The 17,819-nt window shown below is 42.4% G+C and overlaps 1 protein-coding gene across 1 annotated transcript in view; it reads right to left on the bottom strand.

Moving 5' to 3' along the window:
• The window catches only part of EDAR (ectodysplasin A receptor), a 76,835-nt gene that overhangs the window by 12,469 nt on the left and 46,547 nt on the right, over nucleotides 1–17,819 (bottom strand). Inside the window, exons 2-5 of the mRNA XM_060273400.1 lie at nucleotides 8,095–8,163; nucleotides 7,402–7,524; nucleotides 5,422–5,603; nucleotides 2,974–3,059 (exon numbers count right to left, since the gene is read on the bottom strand). Coding sequence (XP_060129383.1) covers nucleotides 2,974–3,059; nucleotides 5,422–5,603; nucleotides 7,402–7,524; nucleotides 8,095–8,145 — 442 coding nt within the window. The 5' untranslated portion in view covers nucleotides 8,146–8,163. The remainder of the gene's footprint in view (nucleotides 1–2,973; nucleotides 3,060–5,421; nucleotides 5,604–7,401; nucleotides 7,525–8,094; nucleotides 8,164–17,819) is intronic.

Here is a 17,819-nt window from a genome sequence, read left to right as displayed (position 1 = left end):
ATTTCCGAACCTAGAGTTGTGCCAGCTGAACACCAACACAAGAGGCACAGCAGTGCAATCCTAAACTCCCCCCCCCCTTTTTTTTGTAGAAGCAGCTCCCATTGAAACGAATGGTTTCAACTGGACTTTCAGGTTTGCAGCCTTAGACTTATTATATATATTCAGCCTGCTTCTAAGATTGTTTAAAAGGCATTGGCTTGTATTATCAGCATTTAAGACACTGAATCTCTAGCAAAGATAACATCGGGCATACAAGATGGGAGAATTTATTTGGCTAAATTCATGCCCCAATGAAAAAATGACTGATGTTGTTCTGCAGTTCTAGGAAGTTGAGAATTTTCTTGGCCCAGCTCCATCAGACAAATGTGGCAGGAAATTAAGTTCTCTTGCAGTGCGTGAAAAACTTCTCGCAGCTTATGAAGTAAAGAAATGTGCATGCTCTAAATAAAGATGCGTTTTTAAAAATAAACGAAGAACTATTACACAATATAAAATGCTCTAGACAATGGCAAAGAAATATGAGCTGGAAACATGGCCAAAAAAAGCATATAGCTCAGTAATTTCAAATGAGTTTTTCCTATAACAGAGCAAAGTACCTTCCAAGCGTGGCTAGTTCTTAAATGTCGTATGTGCCTTTTGTAATAGACATTTTCATTTGAAACCAAAATAGTTCTTATTTTTATGCAGTGTTGAAATAGTAAGGCATGCAATATACTGGTATATCTCCTGACTTTAAACTAGGTGGGCATAAGCCTGATAGTTCTGGACATTTGAAGACGGTGAATTAGGGCGGTCAAATGAACTGGAGGCTTAGTTAGGAAAGCTCTTGTGTGCTTTCTTCCCATTTTGTCTGTCTTTCATCAGTTAGGATTTATACTCAAGGGAAGATTTCAGGATGCTATTGGGCATGTTGCAGAATACACCCACAAATACCTGCCAGTCTGGAGGGGTGTTTACAGTCTTTACAGAGCTTTACTTCTGGATTATTTGCAGGACTTGTTATGCAACAATGAGAATTCACTGAAGTGCTGAGGAAATTTTAAAAAAGAAAATTCACAAATTGCTGCAGAAATGCGGAGAACTGAATTGAAGATTGGAAAAATGAGAATCAAAGTTTACAGTTCTTTCTACCCAAATGCTAAACTTTGCTGGGGGGGGGGGCAGGCATGGCATGGCATGATTGGTGTGACTTTCTGGATTGTGGTTTAGGTATTGTTAAGAATTTGATTTTTTTATTGTAAATGAAAACCTTAGTTTTGATTTATTAAAAAAAAGCCAACAGAACATCCGTGTGACTCAGTAAACAAGCCTTTCAAGCTGCATGGTCACATTTTCTAATGAAGCTTTCCCCCACTCCCCCTTTTTATTCTCGCCCTAAATAAAACAGAGAACCTTTTAAAACAAACTCCTTCTACAACATGCCGGCTTTCAGGGGAGTAAATAACAAGAAACAAATAAACCCAAGTGTAAGCTCCCTTTCCCGCCATTCTCAGCTATGAATGTTCAAGTATCATTTACAACCCAGACCACTTAGTTGGGCAGCCATGACTCAGAACATTTTCTAAAAAGATTTATGCAGGGGAACTCAAGGACAAATCGCCACACATGGAAATTTCCGCATTTTGGCGTCAAAATGCTGATGACTGAAATTCAAGGACACAAATGTGGGTTGTGTGCTTTTAACCACCTGTACGCAATTCAGCAGGAATGTTGTGAAGAAAGCTATCAGCAGTGCGACAGCGGAAGGTCTGTCGGCCTTTCCATTAAACAACATTGCTATTTGGGAGATCATAATTTTGCCTTTAAAAAGTTTTTTGTTTTTTTCCAGTGTATCATGTTCTGTTTACCACAGTCCCTTCCTTTAGATCCACATGCCAAAAAGTAAATAGGATTATTCTTTTTAAAAGGCTTTAAAAGGCTTTGTGCATTTTAGCTGCCACGCTGGAAGATAACCCCGTGTCGGCCTTTCATGTTGGGAACGCGACAAACTGAAATATGTAGAATGGCTTGGATCCATTAAGGAATTTCCTCTTCCTTAAGGATTGCCAGTGTGAATAGTGCTTAAAGTGCTGGGTGAGGACCAGTATTCAAATCCTTGCTCAGCTGTAAAGTTTGCTGAGTGACCTTGGGCCAGAAACTGCCTCTCAACCTAGTCTACCTCACAGGGTTGTTGTTAGGATAAAATGGGGCATGGGAGAACCACGTTTACCATCTTGAGCTCATTGGATACAATAAATGGAAAAAGCTATATGGATTGCCAATATTAAGCCTTGGGAAGCCTGTTTTGTGAAGGAGGAGGACGAAGGATGGACATCTCTGTGGATGTGGTCTTGCTTATACAAGGCTCCGTGGAAGCTGGTGCCAAGCATGTGCATTTGTGGTTGTATCTAAAGTTTAGTAAAGCACTAGGATGTCTGCTTGCACCTTGGGAATTTACCTCCCGCCATGCCCCCCTAAATCTGGAGCAGATTTTGGGAAGGTTTGCACCGGGAGAAAGAGGAGGGGGAAGCGGAAATCCTTGTGCTGACGGGAAACTGCTAGTTGAATACCACCCTTGGTTTTGTGCATCTGCTTGTCTTGCTACTGGCGGCTTCTGCACTGCAGCTATTGTTTTTTGGAGTAGCAAAATGAAAAACCACCATGTGAAAACTCTAGGTCAGTCTTTCCCCATGGGACCTGCCAGATGTTGCTGTACTCCAACTCTCATCAGTCACAGCCAGCATGGCCAAATGGTCAAGGTTTATAGGAGTTGTAGTCTGGAAACAGATTCAGGAAGGCGTCTCTAAGTTATTCTGAAAAGAAAGCCATGGAGATTCATGTGCCCTCCTCCATTCTGTGTTGCTGAAGTGTTGCTCCATTTTAAGGCAGGCTCCATTTGTCAACTGGCATATTGCTCAGGAAAACTTCAGGCGGCGTTTTGAGGTCTCTTAAGTCGGAATGCAACTAAATAGAAATCAGAATGGCAATACTTACACTCTTTCGTGTTGGGGGGTGCCAGGGAGCATGAGTAGCAAACCATCCCATAGATATTCCGTGGCCTGTTTTCTAGCATGTAGTAACTGCAATGAAAGGACAAGGCAGTGAAAGGACAAGGCAGGAAAACACACACACACACACCACACAATAGAACTGGGTTGGTAGCCTTCAAATATGCTTGAGAAGTAAATCACTCTCTTTGCAAGATGAAATCACTAACTTTAAATTTTTGTGCTTCTCGTTTAATGGCATTATCCCCCTTTTATCCTGCTTGACTAGAAACAGTCTCTCCTCCGCTGCCCTCATAAAGGCAATTAAATCAAGCATTCGAGTACATGACATGAGGTGGTATCACTGCCTAAATCAACAGAAGTTTGTCCACTGCATTTGCAATGCAGCTCAAGACATGTCTCTGAAATGAGACCCTCTGTGCAAGGATAAACCCCCCCCACACACACACAGAAGTGATGTTCCAGACAAGCACCAGCTGCCTTGATTTTGCTGGCATGCTGAGTATTCTGCTCCAGGCTAATCCTCCTGGGCAGAGAGATGGGGACTGAGAGAGAGAGAGCAACTTATGCAAAACTTACTACAACATCAAGTTTAGAAGACAAGCAGGGCGAGAACGTGAAGCTCTTTGTCATGGCCTGTGTCCTTTCTGACAAATAGGAATGCGCTTGCGTAAACCATAAGCAGAAACTTCTACAAGGCTCTAAAGACTCAGCTATACAGCTGGAAATAAAATGTTTTAAGTGTTGTAAGTGCAATATACAATGTGACACTAGATGGCAACGGTGAGCCTTATAGAAAATTCAATGCTTATTTTCAGAAGGGTTTTTATATGTGTGTAGATTCCACCTTGATCAGAAGTTTCCCAAACTTAGGTCTCCAGCTTTTTTCTCTTTTTTTTAGACTACAACTCCCGTCATCCCTAGCTAGCAGGATCAGTGGACGGGGATGATGGGAATTGTAGTCCAAAAACAGCTGGAGACCCTAGTTTGGGGAACCCTGCTTTAGATGTGTGGAAGCACTAGACCCTAATCTCTTGTACATCCAAATTGTAATTAGTACAGTCATACCTCTGGTTACGTTTGCTGCGGGCGGGTTGCGTACACCACGGGATACGAACGCGCCGAACCCGGAAGTACCGGAACGGGTTACTTCCGGGTTAGGCGATTCGCACATGCGTAGAAGCGCCGAATGACGTCACGCGCATGCGCAGAAGCGCCGAATTGCACGGCGAGCATGTGCAGATTCGGCGCTTCAGGTTGCGCACTGTTCAGGTTGCGAACGGGGCTCCGGAATGGATCCCGTTCACATCCAGAGGTACCAATGTAATTTTTTGACTTAAAAAAAGCAGGAACACATGTTTTTAATTTACATTTCGGGATGTGCTGAAGTTTAGTCATGTAACCACATGCAGCAGGGATTTAAAAAGACTCTTCCCTGAAACCCTGGAGAGCCACTGAAAGTCTATAGAGACAGTGCTAGAGTAGATGAACCAATGGTCTGGCTTCGTAGAAGGCAGCTCCCTGTGTTCCATGTGACCCTGCTGTCACTTTGAAAAGACAACACACCTGAACATGTGATACCAGCTGGACTCTGAGCCAATTCAGCCAGACACGTGGTCAGGAATCCTATGCATCATGTTAGGGGTGGGAAGACTGTGGCCCTCCAGATGTTGTTGAATTTCAACACTCAACACCCCTGACCATTGGTTATACTGGCTAACAACTCCCAGCACCCTTAAGAAACTATAGTCCCCACAATATATATTTTTTGGGGGGGGGAGCCATGAATGTTAAAGTGCTTTAAGCATAAAAATAATAAAAAGTGACTTTAAAATCAATATGGCTTCATTGAACCTAATACTTTATTAATAAAAAGTAGTGATTTACTTTTACTAGGGAAAGAAAAATAAATTTAACTGCTCTGGTGTGTTATTTAACGTCACTATAAAGATCTAGTGATGCAATCAACTTTTCATATAAAATAATGAAGGATCATATTCTGACCATGTTGATTTTTCATCTTATCAGAGCGATACTTCAGTCTCCTTTAGGGTAACCAAGAAACACTGGTTTCATTTTGTTTCTTTTTAAAATTCCAATAATTTGGTAGTCTAAAGTTTACAGTTACATTGACATCCTTATATGGGCAAGCTTCCTCCCCTTCTAACATCAAAAAAACATGTTCTTCCTCCTAGTTCTTATTGCAAGGCACTTGTTTTAAATTTCATTTGCTCTAATAGCATCTGTTACTTTCCTTGATTTAAAACATGCTTTTCCAAGTGCTTATATTATTTACATAGAGTTAATTATTGTGCGCTTAAATGGATGCAGAAAGTAGTGTGGCCAACAGCAGGAATGCAACAAATATGCTAATGTCATTCAGCATAACACGAGTTTTTGTTAAGAGACCAAAGGCTCATAATTAAATCCTTACCCAGGGAGGCAAGGCCCACATTCTGCATCATTCTCTTGATCTCCAGGTGTCATAACTGTTGCCCGAAAGAATCCCTCGCAGTCTTTGTGCCTTCTACATATCTGGTATCCGCCTTTAGAAAACTTCTCCAATGGACAAGGAACGCAGCCGTAACTATCGTCTCTGGTGCCGTATCCACACGTCTGTGGGGGCGGGGGGGGGTTAACAGAGTCTTTGAATGGAAAGTGCCACTTTTTAAACCAACTTTCAAGAAAATAAAAGACAACGTTAACAGCCCATTAACACAGTGTCTGAGGCCAAAGTGTCTGAGGTCCTGCAGTGTCTGAGGCCAAAGTTGGTGGTCCTCTGACTCCCTAATTGCACTATATATTAATGGAGGAGGAAAGCTCAGAGAACTTTCTGCTCTGTTGTTCTCCAAACTCAGTTGTGAATAAAAAGGATTTTTGCAGCCAAAGATGTTCTTTGCTGCAGCATGTGAAGCGGCTTTGAGTAAGCTTTGATACAGCAGTGGTGGCCGGTGCCCATTTGGTAGGTCAGAAGGCAGATAGGCCAAAGATGAGTGGAGCCAGAGCAGGACCAACGACAAACATCGCCAACCCATTCCAGTTTAGCCCCTGTCCTCTTTCTTGACGTGTTCGACAAAGGCAATACTGAGAGTAAAGAGGAAGAGGCTGACAATCAGGGCCATCTCCTGGGCTGCTTGGAAGAAAGAAGGCAGGCAGGTGGGGCTGACTGAGTAGTAGACTGAGGGCGATGGGGCACAGCATGGGCAAGCAAGACCAGTTTTTTGTAGATTTGCAAAAGGAGCAACAATTAAATTAAAAAATACGTTTATTGCATGTTGGTGTTTTCTCTAAAACAGGGGTGGCCAACTCCCAAGAAACTGTGATCTACTCACAGAGTTAAAAACTGGCAGTGATCTACCCCCCTTTTTGAGGTTCAGGTCAACATTGTTGAGTTTTTTCAGGGAGGAGGTAAAATGTTGAGCTTTTCTTAGGGGAGCCACAGTTGTTCAGCTTCTTTGGGGGGAGCCAATGATCTACCAGTGATCTACTGCAGACATCCAGTGATCTACCGGTACATCACGATCTACCTGTTGGACAAGCCTGCTCTAAAACAAAGCCGTTTTATTTTCTTGTTTGAAATTAGTAGTTCAGGTGCCTTTTGGGGGTGGGTCTTTTCCTTTTCCTTTCCCCCATAGGTGTCATAGAAATAAACATACCATAACACCCCAGCGACTTCACTCAAGGGTGCCTTAAGACTTCTCTTTCTCTGTGTTGCACTAGCCACAGAGAGTCTCTGTCAAAGTCCTTAGGCTACGCCTCCTTCTGCTCTTCCCTCCCATTCACCAGCCAAGACCCTGATCAAAGGAGGTGGGGAGGATGAGATACATAAAGTGCAGGACTCTGGCAGGACTTCTGTGGCTGGTTACATTACGGGGAGGGCCTTACAGAGCCACTTGGCTGGGGCAAGAGTGGGTAGAGCCAATGCTGTGTAGCCCTCCTCCGTTCGAAATATGGTCCCCATTAAAAGGCAAATGTCGACGAGGACAACAGAACACAGGCCAAACAAAATTTCTTGATTCGGTGTAATTATCTGAAAGTGCCTTGGAGAGAGACTGTTTCTGCCCTGCTGGCCTGTGCCAGACTGCTTTAACATTCCTCCTGGAAGCATGGTGGCTGTTTCCTTCGCAACAGCCATGTGGTGACCATTTTCCTGACAGCGGAGGGAATTTAGAATAATGAGCACGGGGCGTGAGAAATAACAGCACTTGCAGGAGCGTGTGGTGTGTTGGACTGCGACTGCATTCAGCAGTACTGATCTCCTCTCGGTAGTAGTGAAAAGGAAGGAAGGCTGAGCAGTTATTAAAAGCAACAACACTGGACTTCCAGAAGTGTGTAAGGACCACTATGGATAATGCAGTGCAGATGTTCCTATTGCCACCTCTAGGATAAGATTGCAAGTATGTAAAGAACTCACCATATAAGGTTCTTCTCCTGGCTCACATTGCGGACAATCATGGCACATTCCGGTGGTCTGGTTGTAGTACTCATTTTCGCCGCAGTTGGAATATTCGGCATTAGCAGAATAAACAAGTGACGCCTGTCACCAAAGGATAAATACTGGTTAATTCCATTGCCCAGTTTCCAAGTTGTCAATGCATCACATTAGCCTAAAAACAATACCATCAGAGGGTGAACTACTCTGACTTTTAATCTCTCTGCTATTGCCATGTCTTGTCACTCTCTAGCCAGGGGTCCGTCCGTCCCCCAGTCTTCATTTCTCCAATTTCCATATCACTTTGCAAAAAAAAAAAAAACTGCATAAAGTTGTGCATTTTTGTGTGCTTTTCACTTAATGATCTTCATCTCTGTATGCAATTTTGACTAATTGTTGTATGCTTGCAGTTTTTCCTAATACAAGGTATTCTTGTTGCTGATATCCTTGAGATGCAACAGTTTTAAGAAAGTGGTTTGATTTCGTAATATATTTCAAAATATTTTCTTGGGCAGAAATCCTGATGATGTCGATAAGGACTTCATCTGAAGCAACTGTGCAAAGATTAAATAATGTTTGCTCAGGTTAACAAAATTAAAATTATGCTTATTGTTAATTTTCTAGGGTTTATAACTGTAGCGACTTTTCTGAAACATATGTCCTTGAAATACCTACCATGATAAAAGGAAACATTTGACTCCATTTACATTCTCCCATGTGCAGCATATTATCCTGAGGATTTATCTGAAAAAGAAACATCAGTTGTTAATTGTAAGAAAAATATTTAACAGTACAATCCCTATTCATGTTTAGTCTGAAGTAAGTTCCACCCTCCAGTAGCTGTAGTTAGGATTGTAGCTTCAACTTTAGCAGTAAGTTCTACTGATTTCAATATAACTTAGTCCCAAGTACGTTGACCTAATGATTCTAAACACAATTATATCAGCTAGACGTGCATCAGATCAGCTAGAGAAATGTTCTTTGTTAAACTTATTTTGAAAGTCTCTCATTTTGTGGGTGGGAGTATGTGTGTGGAAAAATTTAGTGCATTAAATTTGGTTTAAAATAATGGTTTCTGGAGGCATGAATTAATCAAGCCTATACCAATTTGTAAAAATGTTGTTTGCAAGGAGAAGGAAATGGATGAAGTGATACTGCTGCTAATTAATTATATCTGTACATATGAATCATTACCAGTACAGAGGATGGTTGCCTAATTTTCAGTGGCTCTCTACTAGCAAATATATATTAATTAAATAGTTTCTAAGGCTGTGTCAAGCTGAACAACACTATTTAACAGAAGAGCAAGCCCAGGATTACTGATGAAATTATCCTGTAAGTAGTGCATTTCTGTTCCCTGGAAATTACTTCACTGCTATTATCATTCCCCCCCTTTTTTATTGCAAATTAGTGCTATGTCAGGATAAACGAAAAAATTAGATGAGACCAGTAATTAAAGCCATCCTCCATTCCTGCGGGAAACAGGATCTACCTCATTACAGGGTTCATTGAACCCAAGGCTATGTTGAACAGGAAGCAATAAGAGGCAGAGGAAGCTGCTCTTTCTAGGGAAGGAAGCTTCTAATTAAAGGCACAATAGCCCTGAACAGTCTCAGTAGTTACTTGGTTGCCCTTGCTGGCTGTCCACGGCATTTTAATTGTTTTTTTAAAGGGGGAAGGGAACCACTTCAGATCAGATCTGAAAAATGACAGGAGACATAAAACAACACATTGGCAACAATGTAGTCTGGGTTCCCCATTAAAAAGGGAGCATAAAATTATTTTAAAATATTGTTAATTGCTCGAAGAAGAAGAAGAAGAACGCACAGTCTGATATTTCATTCTGCCTTCCGCCCTGCCCCCCTGCCCCTTTTCTACTAGAAATAAAGATGGCTTTCTATGTATCTTGCTTTTGAAGGTTTTGCCCAAGATTCACTGTTTCCAGTGTTTGATTTCCAGGAAGACAAAATGTTCATCTCGAAAAGCCAGTTTTTGGAATCGTGCTCTGCTTATGGAGCGCTGTCTGCCCCAAGTCTGCCCCAAAGAGTGTGTTCCACTGGGTTCAATGGGGTTACTTCCACGTAAATAAGTGCAGCATTAGCTCCTTAATATTAGGTTCCCATGTCTAGTTGGTGGCCTTATTCTTATGTGTTCCTTCTTGTCTTTTTCAAGCCTGATTTTTTTTGGAGGTGCTTTGTTGTTACATATGTAAAACATTCTGGGAAATCCTTAAGTCTCCCATATTAAAATTTAAAAAGCTGGCATCTAAGAATCTCACCTAAGGCACAACAGAAATTGATAAGGTTCATTAATCTTCTCTCTCTCTCTCTTTTGAGAATTGTATTGGGAGAGGAAAGAGTTAAAAATACTGCTCTGAAGTAGGATAGCGGGGAGGTGGGGGGAGCCCAGTATTAATGCTGCTGCTACAACATGGTATATGCTGCAGGGATTGAACAAATTAAATATCTCTGAAGTTTTGAGGTGTGGCTGCAGCAGTGTGGTCTTCGCAGAAAACATTAACTACCTTTCTAGAAATTCATTTCAAAAGCCCGTGTCAAATTAAGAGCTTTCCCTAAATCTCAAGGCAACTGTGGCTGCATATGTGCTAAAAAAAATCTCTTTTTTTAAATCACAAAAATATCTCTTTTTTAAAATTCGACATAGTTGAAGCAGTGATTATAACTCTTAACCAGCAAGCAGTGAACTTGCTTTGCATATTCCTTCCAGCAAGTAGACTAGCTCAGACAAGTTACTGTATGGGGATGGGGATGGGGATTGGAAAGGGATCTCTCTCTCTCTCTCTCTCTCTCTCTCTCTCTCTCTCTCTCTCTCTCTCTCTCTCTCACACACACACACACACACACACACACACACACACACACACACACTGCTTTTAGAACACAATCCAAGCAATGTGGGGCACTTTTAAAAAGTCCTATTGATTTCCACAGGAGAGAGTGAACCGTGTGCTGAACTTTCTCATTAAATCGATGTGGTTTGAGCTGTGCAACTTTGGGTTGTGCAGCAACAAAAAAACACAACCCTACCTAGATTCAGGCATTAGAGAAAACAATATAATTACTATTTTCTTCTCTTTCCTCTCCATACACACATTGGGAGGACAGAACCATATATCTATCACTGTGGAAGGAAAAAGGCCCCCTGCCTTAGGTGAACAGTTAGTGTGTTTAGATTGGCCAAACATTCCAGCTACCTGTGCATCATTGCGTTGGATACAATCCAAGAGCGCACTCCTCCCTATGCTGTATTTATCTGTTCCCTAACTCTGGCACAGGTGTGGAGAGCTGGCACATAACTAATGTTATGGTTGCTTCTGCAACTGTCACTGTAGACCTATTGGCCCTGATTCAGACAAAAAGTAGCCATGCTTGTCTGGCTGAAAAGCAAGCAATTTGGGATGGGTAACCTAAATTCTACGGAGACATCAGTATGTCCACTGTGCTCTGAGTGACAGCTGCTGTGTTCTTTTTTAAAATAAAAATTAAAAATTAAATCAGCTTTATTCAATAACGTTAAAATGTTACATAAAAGAAAAGGAAAAATTAAATAGCCAATAACAGACAAACCAAATTATAACACACAATATAAAGCAATATGCACATAAGCAACAAGCATAATAATAATAAAAAAGAGTAAAGAAGAAAAAAGAGAGAAGAAAAGAAAAAAGAAAATATATATATATAAATATAAAAGCAAAATTTTTGACTCCCTATTGTTTATACACCGCTTTCCTTTAATTTTATTTTTTAATAACTTAACTTGCTTATCTTAACTATTAGTTACAATGATTCGATACACTTCCCTATATATATTTTGATTTAAGCAAATCACCAATTCAATATTTATACCTTCCTTAATTAAATAATCCTCAACATATTTCTATTCATGTGTTCATTGTGGCTCAGCTTTAATAAAAAGTCTGTTGAGCCGGAAATACCCTTCCCTCTGGAGCAGCGTTCAAAACTCCCATTGTTCTAGGCACGTTTTGCGACAGGGAATTTCATTAATGTTTCTGAGCTCTGGGAGCAGTACTGCGCCTAAGATTTCAGATTAAAACTGCCACTGCTGGAACGAAAGGAGGACCTTTTTCTGCCTCCCCACTTCCAGCCACTCTCTGAGGACGGGAGAAGGGACCCTCATAAGAATATTAGGGAGGCAGGCAGGGGAAGTATGGCTTTGTTTTTTGAGGACTAGACCATGTGAAAAATTAATACAAGACTTTAGCTGCAGTTCATTCATTTTCAGCTTTGTTGTATTGTTATTAAAAAAGCACACCTAGGCATTCTGTTGCGGCACCCATAACCTAAGTTTAAGGTGCCATTTAGCTCCTAGCTTTCATATCTCAGTTTCTAACACTGCTCCGGAGTCACAGGAAATCAGGGTCAGCCCTACCATTGGTCAGAATGAAGCAGCTGCCTCAGGTGACAGAATCCGTGGAACGGCAGCAACTGAGCACCCGCCCACATGTGCCTCTGGCTATTCCCATTCTCATGAGCTGGGGCGGCAACATTTGCTTAGCTGCCTATCTTGCCATCGTCTTCCAGTGTGTACCGCAGGAAAATTGGGAAAGGCATGAGTGGCTGCTAGCTCAGACCATGCTTTCCTGCAGGCATTTCTTGCCTGTGTTGTTCTGCTCATTAGCTACAAACTGCACTATCTGCTCGAGCAAGCGGGCCCAGGGTGGAGTGGCAAGGTGTTGGAGGACATGAGGGCTGCTCACTAGGCTAGCTTGGTGCCCGTCAGATATGGTGGGCGATTGTGTCCTATTGCCAGATGACAAATCTAACATGGGTCAACAGTATGATGCAGCAGCAAAAACGCTGATGCTCTTCTAGGCTGCATCAATAGAAGTATTTGTCCCGATCAAGGAAAGCCATAGTCCTGCTCCATTCTGCGTTAATCAGAACTGGAGTACTGTGCCCAGTTCTGGGTGCCATAATTTAAGACTTATATATTGACAAGCTGGAACATGTGCGGAGGAGGGCAACCAAGATGATCAAGGACTTGGCAACAAAGCCTTATGGGGAATGGTTGAGGGAGTTAGGTATGTTTAGCCTGGATAAAAGACAGAGAGGAGAGATGATAGCCATCTTCAAAGATCTAAAGGGCTGTCACATGGAAGATGGAGCAAACTTGTTTTCTCCTGCTCCAGAGACTAGGACTCAAACTGATGGCTTCAAGTTACAAGAAAGGATATTCCAACTAAACATCAGGAATAACTTTCTGATGCTAAGAGCTGTTAGACAATGGAACGGACTCTCTCAGAGGGAGGTGGACTCTCCTCCCTTGGCAGTTTTTAAGCAGAAGTTGGATGGTTGTCTGTCATGTATGATCTAGCTGAGATTTCTGCATTCCAGGGGATCAGACTAAATCCTTGGGGTCCCTTCCAACTCAGCAATTCTATGATTCTCATCACCTTTCTGATCCTCCTGTGTCAGGTGTTGCTGACCTACAGTCCCCAACTATGGCCATGCAGGTTTGGGTTGGTGCGGGTTGGAGGCCTATAAATTTGCCACCTGTCTCATGTGTTGTCAGTGAGAGGCAAACAGTTCCCTCTGGTTTTCATTACTACTGTATATCATTTACAGAGTGTTTTTCTTGGCCTAAGGTGTTACAGTTTTTCTCTTTATTTACTCTCACAGAACCTGTTGTTTCCATTTTTCATTTGTAGCAACTGAGGCTGTTAAGTAGGTACGTTAAGGTACATTAAGTCCACATGAGAACGGGTTGTATTTGGCACAGACTTCTGGTTAGAGAAGTGATGTGGAGATTAATTAAAACAACAAACTCCCTTTATCAAACGGCCTGCATATTGAAGGAGGATCACCCAGAACCCCGTTACCCAACAATTTCTGCCCCCTTACCAAGGTCATTCCCTGCTTTCCATCTTTCCATTCCACCCATATCACTCCTCCTGACTGCTTTAGGAAACTCCCCTTTAGTTTCCCCCTTAATCCAGGAGTGGGGAACCTATGACTCTTCAGATGTTGTTGGACTTTAACTTCTATTAGCCCTAGCCAGCATGGCAAATAGCCTGGAGTGATGTGATGTAGTCTAACAACATAGGGAGAGACACAGGGTTTCTTCATCCCTACATGATTGGTCTCACCTTTGACAACAACGCTTCTTCCTAAGAGTGCTCTGCACTGGGAAACCCTGTAACGAGTATCTTGCCTCGTTACAAAAACAGGTTAATTATTCCCCCGCCCCCAGATTTCTTCTATTCATCCCTTGGTAAGTTTGTTCTAAGGTAGAAGGTAGTTTCTTATGCTATCAGGTGAACGGGCCAAAGGTGTTTATGGACAAAGCTTGATGTGCCAAAACATGTCACGAAAAGGAGGAAAAACAGTATCATGAGGTAAATTCTCCACTAGGGAGCAGATGACTGCCAAAAATTTCTAAGCTGAGTGATCATCAGATTCCAGACACACAAGGTATACTCATCATACGTGTGGATTATGATTCCGGTGTCTATATATAGACATCACTTTTTTTCTCCCTGGCCCCCCGTTTTGGCAAAAAAGATTTTGAATTAAAACAGCCTTAAGATACTTGCCAAGATTCTCACAATTCTGTGTTGTTTTATCAAAAAGGGATTGTAATGTACATGTGTAATGTAAAAAAAAAAATTGGAGCCAGCAAAACACAGGGGGCCAATTTTCCTTATTCCATTCTTTGTGTTGAAACATTCTGCATCTTTCCTGCATCAAATGAGCTGTCCGTCTAATCCAGTATCCTGTTTTCAATGCAAGTTAGGTGATTCTGAAGAAGACCTTCATCAGAAGCAGATGCGGTAAAATAACCATAAAAGGAGAAGAAATGTTTATCAATGCAGAAGAGGCTTTTCAAAATTAACCTTTTCCTCTACCCCCCCCAAAACAAATGCCTTCAGCTGTATTTTTCATGTGTGGTGATGATGGGATTGTTTCTCCTATGTCAATGTGGAATTTGAGGACTTTTACCTTCATCACTTAATTCCCTTGGGTATCCTACTCTCTTCTCTATTCTAATTTAGAGTTGAAGGTCACACCCACAACATACGTTTAAAGAACATTTACAGCAAATAGCTCCCTCCAAGGAATCCTGAAAACTGTAGTTTAGAATAACAACAACAACAACAACAACAACAACAACAACAACAACAACAAAATTATTATTTATACCCCACCCATCTGGCCAGGTTTCCCCAGCCACTCTGGGTGGATCACAACAGAATCAATCATGATGATGATTAATAATAACAGAAGACATAAAAAACTTCCCTAAACAGGACTGCCTTTAGATTTGGCTAAACCAGGTGAGGGTAGTTGACGGGGCTCAAGCCCTCAGTGAGTTAGAGACTTCCCTGCATGTGAAGACAGGCTCTTCACAAGACGAGACCAATTGAGGGTCCAACAGTCAAGAAGGCAGTTTCTGCCCATGCTGTAGAAGGAGGTGAGGGGCAGATGGGGCTTGTCAGCCTGGGAAGGTAGCCCATCTAGGAGAAGGAAAACTCTGAACCTAAATTTCCGCTACCTTCAGGAGAAGAAAAGGCTACGGTGTAAACTCTACACAAATCCAGAGCGGAGTCCCTAAGAGGGTTGGATGGTGCCTTATATGCCTCCTTCCAGCAAGTCCTGCGGCCAGGCTGGTGCCAAACGTCTTGCTCTGCTTTCTAAAGAGGTCACTTTGGTGCCGCTAAAGCAGACTTCAACCATGGAGGCACACTCCATTGTCACTCAAGACAGACTGATATCAGCAACAACTAGGGATCGAGCCTGGGACCTTACGCATGCAAAGCAGGATCCTTACCACTGAGCTACAACTCTTCCTCCTGGTGAAAAATGCATTATCCGATAATAATACATTACTAGTCAAGGCTGTCATTTTGAGACATTTGTTTCTTTAAAACCATCTCTAAATCGCTCAATATTTAAAATTTAAAAACAATATTATAAAATTCTATTTCTCCCGTCCTCACTTTCCTACAGCACCCTCCCTTATTCCTTGCCCTTCTCGCTTATGGCTCCTTTCCCACATAACAATATTTTGCTTTGTTTCCACTATGCTCTGGTGCCTTATTTTCCATTCAGATCAAAAGTGCAATACGAACAAAAGGGTTCATCCAGCAGTTCTGAGGTTGCACTGGCAGATTTTTGGGAAAACATGAGCTAGTTGCACATCAGGGGCGCACTGCAGAGGGGCCACACGACCTGAACTCTCTGCCTAGCACACATTGAATGCCTGCCTTCTACCCCAGTGTTAGACTGCAGCTTTTGGCTGCTATAGAATCCTACTGTACCTAGAATATTTTCTTATTGCGGCTAGGATTGGGGGTTATTTGCTGATCTCTATTTTGTTGTTGTTGTTGTTGTTGTTGTTGTTGTTGTTGTTGTTCCGTTGGCCTTTGTTGTATTTTATTATTTCTGCTCTTAGCAATCTTGAAGTGCATGAGGAAAGGTGGAATGAAGCGACTCAGCCTAAGCCCTGCTGCACTGGAAATTGGTGCAATTATGGCATATGCATTTAAATTGTCAGGAAGCAGCACCGGTCCTGGGTGGTCCTGCATCGCATTATGATTCCTCTTTTAAATTTCACACAGGGTGGTTTATCTTGTTGTAATGCCAATTGCTGACGCGTCTCATGAAAGGAACTTCTTTTCGCGCTGCTTCTGGGATGTGTATCGTATTGAAGCCGGAACCCGGAGACCTTGATGAAGGGTGGGTGGTAATGGCATACAGATTTAGAAGGCTATGCAGAGTACTACAAAGGACACAACATTTGAAACGCTCAACAATACAGGATGGGAGTGGGGGGGGAGAGAATGTTTGTATAGGAGAGCTTGTATCTGTCTGGAAATTCCCCTTTCCCTCTCGAAGCTTGATAGGGGGTTGGCTGAGGCTAAAGTGTTCCTTGAAGCCTCCGGGAAAACATTGGAAGAGCTGGAGAGGATCAGATAAGGGCAACCAAAGTGATCAAGGGACTGAAGCAACTTTCCTATGAAGAAAGGTTACAGCCTTTCAGGCTTTTTAGTTTAGAATAAACCTCAGATTTTGCATGTCATGGAGAAAGCTGATAGGGAGAGGTTTTTCCACCCTCTTTCATAATATAAGAACTGGGGCTACCTAACCAACATTGGAAGGCTTCAGACAGACAAAATAAAGTACTTCTTCGCACCGTGCATGGTTACAGATTTTGCTTTAAAAGAGGATTAGAAAAATGAATGGGGGACGAGGCTCTCCCTCCACCATTTGTGGCTGCGTCCCTCTGAGCGCTCATTGCTAGGAATCACAAGTGGGTAGAGTGCTGTTGAGCTCAGGTCCTGCTTGCTGGCTTTCCATAGCAATCAAACAAAATGGCGGACTAGATGGACCACTGGTCCAGTCCAGAAGAACTCTCCTCATGTTCTTACAAGAGCTGACAGGCAGTTTTCTGTGGACTGATTTTGGCCCAAGGTGGGGGAAGTCCCCATTCACTAATCATTGTTTTAGGAACAGGATAGGGTCAAGCTGTGTCATCTGCATATGGGTAGTAACATGAGAACGGAGTCTTTTCTGCAGTGGCTCCCCGCTTGTGGAATGCTCTCCCTCGCAAGGCTTGCCTGGTACTTTCATTACATATCTTTAGGCCCCAGGCAAAAATATGCTAATTAAACAATCTATAGCCTTTAAATCTGGTGTGTGGTGTGGAGGTTACATAGCTGCCAAGTTATCCCTTTTTTAAAGGGATTTTCCCTTATGCTGAATAGGCTTCCTCACGAGAAAAGGGAAAACTTGGCAGCTATGGGAGGTTATTGTTTCGTTTGTTATTATGGTATGCATTTTTGTGCTTTTATATTGTAAACTGCCCTATGGCCTTTGGATGAAAGACGGTATAGAAATTTAATGAACAGTTTTGCTTGCAAAAATGTGCATGTTAGGCAAAATTGCACAGAAGAATGTGTACATTAGGATAAATGTGCACCAGAATGCTAACCCAAGTTTCTCAAATGGATGCAGAAATATGGCAAATGAGTAAGTGAAACTGACGCATTTGTCTATCTCTAATGACAGGTGCCTGGGCCTCTGAAAATCTGCAGTCAGAAGAAGATGCTGAGGACAAGTGCGACTTGCTCCTTCATGCCCTGACCACAGTAAGTGCACAGAAGCTATTTTCTCCTTGTTATGGCTGTAGGAGCAGCAGGGTTTGCCGCAGAAGCAGCAGGAAGAAGGAGCCTTAGGAAGGACTGTAGCATTTCATCCCATTCCTGTGCCAACTCACAGGCCTGAGCAGGATCGCTAGGAATCTGAAGCCACACAGGCTGCAGGCAGAATTCATACATGCCGTGAGCTTTGCAAGCGCTTGGCTGTGCTGAGAACGGTCACGTGCCCCTCCCAATTGCACAAGTCAGGCAATACCCT

The sequence above is a fragment of the Zootoca vivipara genome, chromosome 4 (assembly GCF_963506605.1).
Source record: "Zootoca vivipara chromosome 4, rZooViv1.1, whole genome shotgun sequence".
NCBI lineage: Eukaryota > Metazoa > Chordata > Lepidosauria > Squamata > Lacertidae > Zootoca > Zootoca vivipara.
This window is presented reverse-complemented; position numbering and strand designations above follow the sequence as displayed.